The sequence below is a fragment of the Sphaeroforma arctica genome, assembly GCF_001186125.1.
Source record: "Sphaeroforma arctica JP610 unplaced genomic scaffold supercont1.21, whole genome shotgun sequence".
Taxonomy (NCBI): domain Eukaryota; class Ichthyosporea; order Ichthyophonida; genus Sphaeroforma; species Sphaeroforma arctica.
In genome coordinates this window covers 103499-113618 of record NW_014040537.1, presented here as the reverse complement: position 1 = coordinate 113618, position 10120 = coordinate 103499, and the positions used below count along the sequence as shown (strand labels likewise).

General features: G+C 48.4%; 1 protein-coding gene across 1 annotated transcript; it reads left to right on the top strand.

Moving 5' to 3' along the window:
- Positions 1 to 636: 636 nt before the first annotated feature.
- Positions 637 to 9829, top strand: SARC_00630 (hypothetical protein; the record flags this gene model as incomplete). The annotated part of the gene is made up of 9 exons (XM_014305671.1): positions 637 to 769; positions 2242 to 2450; positions 3194 to 3362; positions 3645 to 3812; positions 4494 to 5203; positions 6331 to 6481; positions 6516 to 6867; positions 7606 to 7751; positions 8724 to 9829. 9 exons carry the CDS (start codon positions 637 to 639, stop codon positions 9827 to 9829), a joined length of 3144 nt encoding a protein of 1047 aa, XP_014161146.1.
- Positions 9830 to 10120: the final 291 nt, after the last annotated feature.

Genomic DNA, 10120 nt, shown 5'->3' with positions numbered 1-10120 from the left:
TGTATAGTTGTATTGTGTATTGGATAGTTTGTCCCGTGTACCTGTAGGTGACGCGTGGCAAGGGGACATATCGTTTCGAAATACAGGGTGTGTGTATTGTATTTATAGCCTTAGTTTGAAAGTGTGTTGTGTATACCGGCATGCAATACGTACCAGCGAGTATGTAGTAGGCCTTACGTCTGAGTAGCGATTGTATATGTAGGGGTGTACTATGCGCGATGATGGAGTGCATGCAGCAGTGTATATTGTATATCGGATGAGAGTGTATGCGAGGGCTCTGCATGCCAATTGACTGTTTTCAATTGCAATTATAAGCAGTGCGTAATGGAATTCGCCTGTAAAACGTTTGTAATTGTAGTTCGGCCCGCTCCACGCATCGATCTAAACAACACCCTGGCAACATCCGCACACCTTTGATTGTAGTATGTGCCTAGCATTCACCTGTAGTGTTGTTTGATTGTAGTATGTGCCTAGCATTCACCTATAGTGTTGCGTTGCATTGCAGCGAGTGTCAAGGAAAGGATTGGGAAGAGGCGAGATACCCTGCGGTTGCTCATCCAGTTGGCCAGCGGTGATAATACGAAGGTTAAGAAACGCGCAACAGAATGCCTGGCCACGGTTCTGCAGTACAACAGTATGTCAGCCTATATGCGACACAGCGACACTGGCGATTTCGTACAGGATGGGCGGTTTGGAATGCATGCCTTGTGGCTAGTTATATGTCGCGCCTGTAAGAAAAGTGTCGCTGTGGCTGTTCTCGATGTTGGCCGTGCGGAGGCTTTGTCCTGTGTACATAGCTGCTAATGCAACGATACGTCTCTCATTATGTGAACGGTGCAAATGGCTTTCTACCTCGGCATGGGACAGTTGAGCTTGTGGGTTTGATTATAGTTTCAATACAATGGGGCGTGCCTCTGTTGACATAGGAAAGTTGTAGTCGTGTATACTTCTGCAGTTCGGTATGTGTGGGTCCCCGATTCCTGTGTATAAGTCCGTCATCATCCGAGAGCTGTCGTTTTGAATATTCCCGCAGTTTGGCATATCCCTCTGCTTTATTTGTATATAGTAACCATGGCAACGGCGGATCTGTACAGTGTCCAGTGAGAGCCGGGAGTATATTTGTAGACACAGATGGCATGCGGAGTTTTCAAATTGGATTCTGTGTGACATGATTGGTCGAAGTGTGGCATGTGGGACCATCCTATCTTTATATATCTGCCTTGCCACTTCGTAGTGCCAGTTTGTGTCGATGATCAGATTTGCGATGCTTAATGGATAAAGCGAGCGATTATCGGGGTTAGGGTTTATGGCTTCTATTCCATAGCAACACATCAGTTATAGTTGCGGTCTGCTGTCACTCCACAGTCTGGCACATGACTGTCACACCCACACACCCACACCCACACACATACACTCACAAGCAGATGGGCGACCGATACCCAGTGGGAGAGATACAGAGTTAACGCATACATGGATAATTTACCAACCTTCTCTGACACACCCAAGTATTTTTCCATCTCTACGATGCATGCAGCTCCTATCAGACGTCGCACCTACAAGTTGCCCATGGTCGACCTACACACGTGCGTTCTCGATTTACGCAGCCATGCTTGCTATGTTTTAACTATACAGACTCCATTAGGCATCGCGCCAACAAGCTATCTGTGGCAAAAGTTATGCCAGCAGTCTCGGTTTCGCTAGTATTACTTACATGCCGATACGCTACACAGAATCTATTAGACATGGCATATACAAGCTGTCTGTGGTCAACTTATACACCAGTAGTGTCGATTTCGCTACTTAGATACTAATACTAGTACTCCCTATGCTTTTGCTCTTAACCATCCATCAGGCACAACACGCACAAGCTGTATGTGGACAAACTATATACCAGGCTTATCGGTTAGGCTAAGTGCTACTTATATACAGATACTCCGCAGAAGTTTGTGGACAAATTATATACCAGGCTTCTCGGTTTTGCTTAGTGCTACTTATACACAGATACTCCGCATATGGTCCCTGTGCATAATCTATAGAGCAGCTCAGCACGTACACGCTGCCCGCCGCCAGATTTCACCTCAGGAATCTCAGCTAGTTCTTCGTAATAAACACGTGCTAACAGTTCGTGGTATTACAATACAGAATCCATAACACACCGCACCCTCAAGCTACCCGGTTCACGCTGCATACCATACTGAGTCATACTGACATACTAAGGGGTCTTATGCTTATACCACGCAGACTTTATTCGGCATCGCGCATATAAGCTGCCCGTGGTCAAGCTATACACAAGTCTCCTTGAGTCGGGTGACCGATCTCTGCGCCACTGCGGGGCTGCAGGTATCAGTCAGATGGCCGTAGACTGCAAGGGACGAGAGATATTGCTAGCGCAGGATCCGGAACGGCGTGTCATACAACGGCTTAGTCGGAGTGTGCCTACTAGCTTGCAGGTATACTTATACTTATAGTGTAGTGGACGTATATATATATATATATATATATATATATATATATAGTGTATGGATATCAACTGTGTATGTAGTGTATATGTACCTACATGCATGTTTATATTCTTACCTTGTATATGAGACACATTTACACGTGAACACGATTATTTTGTATACACGTGGTAAATAATTGTATACACAATTTTTTTATCTTGCCAACACGTACGAGTGCATGTACAATATACATTTCTCATACACTCAAATTCACACACACACACTTACACATATTCATACACACAAAAATACACACACGCACACACATATACATACCAATACACATGGACATACACATAAAATTTTACATAAAAATACACATACACATACACATACACATACACATACACATACACATACCCACACCCGTACATATACACATAGGCATTTATAATCGCGTACATAAACACATCCACACCCACATACATAACCACATACACATAGAAATAGACATACACCTACACCTTTACATACACATACTCATACACACGCACATATACATACACATACACACGCACATATACATACACATACACACGCACATATACATACACATACACATACACATTCACATACACATACATAACCACATACAGATACACGTACACATACACTTACATATACACGTACACGTTTACATACGCATACATACATATCCACATACAGATACAGATACACATACACTTACATAGGGCACCCAGGGCGACGGTACCACGTCTGCGCTGCTGCAGTCGCTGGACATGCTAACTGCATCGTCGAGCTACGCACAGTGTGTACTTGTTCAGGGGGGTGGGCTGGAGACGCTCGTTGCAGTGCTGCGAAAGACAACCGATGTGGACGTGGCAGCGACGGTGGTAGCAGGTATATTTCAGTTTATTGTGAACGTAAATGTGATGTCTATGCGTGTACACACACACACACACACACACACATATATATATATATAGATAAATATATGTATATATATATATATATATATATATATATATATATATATTTACATGTATGTATGTATGTGTGTGTATATACGCACCTCGCGTTTGTGTGGAGTGTATGTGCGGGGCTGTGTACAAGTGCCACACAGCCCACCAAGGTCAAACCCACTTCTTCTGAATGTTTCCCACCACTCTATCACATGTATAGTGCTGCGCAATGCGTCTATGGAAGCCTCCAACAACACACAGGCACATATGTTGCGGAGAGATTACAGTTTGGTGTACACACTGACGGCGTTCTTGGTTTGGTCGGCGAAGGTGCGTGAGCAGGCCACGACTAGAAAAATGGCCACAACGGGGCAGCCGTCTATTGAAGGTGGGTCTATGCATGCGGTGTAGCAATTATAACCTGCGTACATATAGACAGACGGGTGTATATAATATAGTCAGTCACGTGCGATTTGGTTGCAACTCTTTCACGCTATCATCAACTTCAGGTCAAGGTATGCACTAGCCGGTGTTATTGGTTCGGTGGGTGACGGCGCACGAACACGCTTACCCACACATATGCGATACATCCGCACGTTCAACTGCTCTCCCACCGTCGCAATGATTGATAGACGGGTCTAGCGGTAGTACACCTCATCCTACCATGACGTTCTTCATGTTTATACACACAGCTGTACCCACACGGCCTCTAATTCCTACCCACACGGCCTCTAATCCCTACCCACACGGCCTCTAATTCCTACCCACACGGCCTCTGTTTCTACCCACACGACCTCTAATTCCTACCCACACGGCCTCCAATTCCTACCCACACGGCCTCTAATTCCTACCCACACGGCCTCTGTTTCTACCCACACGGCCTCTACTTCCTACCCACACGGCCTCTACTTCCTACCCACACGTCGCCTAACATATCATTTGCACCCACAATATCACATATAGCATTCTAACATATCAATCATTTTATCTTATCATTTGTACCCACAATATCACATATATCATTCTAGCATATCAATCATTTTAACATATCATTTGCACCCACATGCAGATGCCGCGGCGCTTGTTCAGCCCGAGTATGTGGTGTATCTCCCTCCCTCTACGGGTTCATCCGGTGGTCTCAGCACAGGCACTGGCACTGGCAAGGGCAAGGGCAACGGTTACTCGTCGTCGACCCGAACGGTTATTGCGCCTGGTTTCTTCGGAGCCTCGTCCCACCGCACCAATAGAGCGAATGCTCCGCAGGAGACACGCTCAGCCACAGCAATGGCCACACACGGGCTGGCGGTGGGGTCAGAGTCAGAGTCAGAGTCTGGGGGTGACGGTGTGGGTGTGGGCGTGGGCGTGGGCGTGGGTGTGGGTGTGGGTGTGGAGGCGTGCGAGAGTGAGAGTGAGACGCACCCAGGAACCACACAGTCGGGTGTGCGTATGGGGGGTAGTGCAGAGATAAGTGGCGAGGGCCCGTCCAGCGTGGCTGTGGCTGTGGCTGTGGCTGTCGGTAGCCGTGCGGAGGAGAGCGGCGCTGCTGGCACACCTGCAGCCGTGGGAGACCAGGCTACAGCACACCACACTCTCGACACAGCTGAGGTGGAAACACAGGCGCAAGTGGGGGCTGAACACAGAAAGGGTGAGGGTGAGGGTGTGGTGTTTGACGATCTGAGAGCTGGTTATGTGACGCCGGCGGTGGTGGCTGTGTCATGCACCTTCTCGCCCGAGGGCATGATTGAGAGTGCCTGGTCGTCTGCTCTGATGAGTGAGCAGGTACGGCTTGGGACATGTTGTACCAATGTAAAGGAGTGTGGAGTGTGTGTATGCCTTATGATCCGTGTGAGAAAAGCATTGCGGGATCTGATGGGTGAGTGGGATTGGTCGTATGCACAAGTGTATGTGTGGTGCTGCCTATGATATTGTTTGTGCTATCATTTCTATTGTATGAGAACAAATGTGGTGGCTATGTCTTGCCCGTTGTCACCGGAGAGCATGCTAGAGAGCGCATGGACGTCTGATTTGATAAGTGAGCACGTATTGAGCTTTTCTGTCCAATGTCTGTGTGTGGAGTGTACATAGGGTCTATCCGTGAGAATATCTATGGCAGAATTCTGTGGCTGAGTGGACAGTCATCATGGGTAAGTGTGTGTTTGGTTCTATTTAGGATGTTATCCGTGAGGGTATCTCTTGTATGAATTCACCTGCGGTGATTAAGCGCCGACGGGAATTGAAAAAAGCATAAGATACCCCGCGCCCTTACGTGCGAGAAAACATGCTGTTCCTCTTTACTGGGCATGTCGAGAAATATACATCCAAACTTACAGAACATGTATAATTATACATATACATATAGCAAGACGAAGTGCCTGTGTACCCCCATATATAGTCGTATCGGTGTATTTGTCCCGGTTTTGTAAATGTGGTGAATCGGGTCAGCGCACGTGCCGTCTGTCTATCACTAGGAGTCAGGGCAAGGCAAATTTCGTGACCAATACAAACCGAGCACTACCGATAGATGGCATGCGCACCTATTTGATTCTAAGCCTCTTCGTACTTTGACGAATGGGCCGGTCAGTCTGTACTGTACGAGGATACCACAAGGCGTCTCGTCTGTCCTAAACCTTAAACCTTACCTCGGCAAAGAGGAACAGTCACCACCCCCACACCCCCCCAGTGTAAGGACTGACGCATGACATGCCCTCGATTCCTGGGTGACCATGCCGCATATGTTCAACTCCCTTACTACGTTTGGTAGGGCTAGGGGGTCCTTCTCTTCTCACATACCTGCGACACGCCCTGAACCCTAAACCCTAAACCCTAAAAATATGCTAACAAGATCCCTCAGTCAATGACTCGAGTGGCCATGCGATTTCTTATCATCCCCTTCTCCCCCCTTGCAGGGCCAGGAAGCCTTCGCGCTCTCGCATCTCGAGGCGAGTGCGTGCGCGTGTCTCAGAAACCTGCTGGAAGTGCCTGATCTCTGTGCCGTGGTGCTGCCCCCGCCTGGCTGGCAATTCACGTCTGACTTTATGTTCGGCGGACACGCGGGGGGTGTGCTTATCATCCTTCTCACAAACCTCCTCAGCGCCGGCGCCGCCGCGAGTGTGTACGCGTACACGACCACACACACCGAGGTCACCACGCCCACCCCCCCCACACGCCACTAGTCCCAACAAGGGCGAAGGGGAGCCCCACACCCACGTGCACACCCCCACGCTCGATGCCTTGCAAGAGGCGCTGGGGGCGTTGAGTGTGGCGTGTGTGGGTCGGTCATCGGTCAGGAGGATGGTTTGTGGTGCGGATAATGGGCGTATGGTGCAAGGGCTGGTGAGCCTGGCATTCTCGACGCTCAGTGACGGGGTTGGGCTGGCGTGTATGGTGCTGTTGCTGGTGCTGCTGGTGGAAGCGGATTGGACTGCGACCAAGACAATTGAGCAGTATGTTTGGTGGATGTGTAGATGGTGGCCGGTTGTTGTGTGTGAGAAGGGTTAGCGCATGTACAGGCGTGTCTGAATGGGACGTTATGTGATTTCTGGTGATTGATGATATGTTATATCATATGGCTGTACATGGTTGGTATATATACTTACATACATACACCCACATACACGCACACATACACACACACGCGTACACACACACGTACACACATACACACACAGTCACACACACATACACACATACACACACAGTCACACACACATACACACCCAGTCACACACACACACACACACGCACACACACACACACACACACACTATATATATATATATATATATCACGTACACTTATTATAATGAACATATGTGTATGTGCGCGTATGTCGTTTTACCATCTGTACATTATGCACGCCACCTACATTCACGTCGTAGGGATTGAGTATCTTGTTTGCGTGATATCACTAGCCCGATCAGTTATGGCAGTGCTGTGTGTGAATGACATTCTTTTGCATCTGAGGTGCCATGCAATACACTACGGCTGCTCTCATTGGGCTGATCAGATACATGCTGTTACGCATATACAGGTGGGTGTTGACCGTATACATATATTCAGTCCGTCTTACGCTTTGTACTCGCTACACATCGTTACAATGTAGCTGCTCGCATGCACAACGAAATGTTAGATATCTAATTTCTATTTAATGCCTGTACGCCTACCCGTACTATCGACTGCAGGCAAGTAGACTATACAGTGCTGGATGCTCTACTGGACACCAACTCAGGTGCCTTCGGTATTCTGAAGCTCGTGGACGCGTTCATCCTGTCTGATGTGGAGGGCAAGCGTTCCGTGGGCATCGTGATGCTATCCTATCTTTGTCGAGGTATGTTTGTATGATATTGTGTTTGTCGAGGTATGTTTGTATGTTATTGTGTTTGTCGAGGTGTGTTTGTATCTTATTGTATTTGTCGAGGTATGTTTGTATGTTATTGTACTTGTCGAGGTTAGTTTGTATACTATTATATACGCGGCGAACATACCACTCGTTCTGATTTTATTGACTAACCGCGTTGAGGTTGCCTATGGCATAGGGCATACACATACGCTTTGAGCGGAGCGTCGGTGTACCAACGGCATCAATTTTGTCCATTTACATTGAGTAGTCGTACAATGCTATCTTCAGTAATATGTGAGCTGGTTTGTGGTGCCTCATGCGGGTGCTTCGTTGTGCCAGTGTGTATATATCATGCTATTTAGCGCCTGGGTTGAATCACGCTGAGTGTTCCCGTTCGCTTGATACCTGACCGTCTCTATGTGTCGTGGCTGCAGTGTGCTGTGTTGTTCTGCGTTTGTGATGGATGGGTGGGCGATCGTCCCGCCAACCTCCAAAATCCAACACGTCTCTTGCTTTATTTAACTTTTCTTCAGACGGAGTTTTATATATATAACTCGTGTATTTATAAGGATGTTTATGTGTCTGCACGCAGTACTTCTTATTTTCTACGATAATGCTGTTGATGGAGTGTAACCTCTGAGGCTCCGTGCGACGTTTAGTGCCCCACAAGTCCCAAGGTTATATATTTCACTCCTTTTCTGTGGCATATGTTGGCATATGTCAAGCTTCTGCTTGTTTATTGGTCGCCTATCATTTTTATTGCAATTCAAAGCATCACAATCGCGTCATTGTTATCGCAAGTGCGTCATTGTTTTCACAATTGCGTCATTGTTATCACAATTGCGTCATTGTTATCACAATTGCGTCATTGTTATCCCATCGAGTAGGTAGTGCATGCGTGCTCTGGCAAGTGCACCGTATGCTCTCCTGGCTTACATCGCATTCCCACCGACTCTGCAGATGTGGATGCTAGACGTGACATCATGTCGTCGGGGGTCTACGCACATGTACGCGAGCAACAGCGCGTGAACCCAGGAGCGTTCGACAAGGATACGAATGACATAGTAGCGTCTATCATCGCTCAGGTTACACACAGTAACTTGCCGGAGAAGCCCTCGTCCGAAACACACACACACACAGATACAACCCCAGCATTACAGACGGATACAGATGTAGGTCTCACTCCGAGCATGGGTTCAGAGACCCCGTGCGCCGGTGTGGACAGTGCTCTCGCCACGACAGGGGCGGACACACGCGCGAACACGTCTATACTCAACGGGACAACACATGACACAGATAGGGCAAGTACGCACGCACCGGCACACACGGAGCCACGGCCAGTGCAGCGCCAGAAGGGATCGGGCGGGCCTGAACATACGGAGGCTTGCCAGAGCGCTAAGTCGATACTAAAGCCGTTCCTGAGCCGTACCTGTGTCCAGCGTGGGCATAGCGCGACGCCAGAGACACGTACGACAAACACACGGCTAAATACGCGGTACAGCTATGGCAAGCAAAAGCAGACGCATAGGAGGGGAAGCCCCGGGTTGGGTGCTTGGGGTCCGGAGACCATTGCGCACGGGCCGCTGTCACTGGTGGATGCACCTCAGAGGGCTCGGAGGGACCGGAGGAGTAGTCGGCTTGCGTCTCATTCTAGTGCTACGTATAGTGGCTGTAGCAGTAGGACGGCCCAGGGCATTGAAGATGGGAGTGATAGTGAAAGCGGGACGGATAGCGGGACAGAGGTGGAGAGTGGTGCAGGTGGCGGGTCATCGGATGAGGATGAGGCGGATATGGGGAGGGGTAAAACAATGGCAACTGCATATAGGCCACGGGAGAGCAGGATATGTGGGGGTGGGCGAGGGAACATTGCCCCACGAGAAGGAAGCACTAGCAGGAATAGTAGCGAGTGGGATGTGCGTGCTGTAGACAGGTTAGTGGGGCACTCTCAGTCGGCGGGGGCTGTGGGGCAACCCCGAGCCACGCCACCCATGGAGAGTAGCACAGGCAGGAGGAGGCAGGGGCACGACAGGGAACGAGGGGTGAGGTTAGAACTAGAGACAAGATAGTGTATAAGTGTCCCAATAAGATGCGAGAGCAGTCAATTTATAAACATATGTACACACACACATATATACACGCAGACACACACACACACACACACACAACAAATAACAGACACACACACACACTACTTCACACACACACATACTACACACACACACACCACACACACACACACACACACACACTACACACAACAATATACACACACACTACTCACTACTACACACAACACTACCTACCACAATATATATATATATATATATATATTACTATAGATACTATACTATACTATA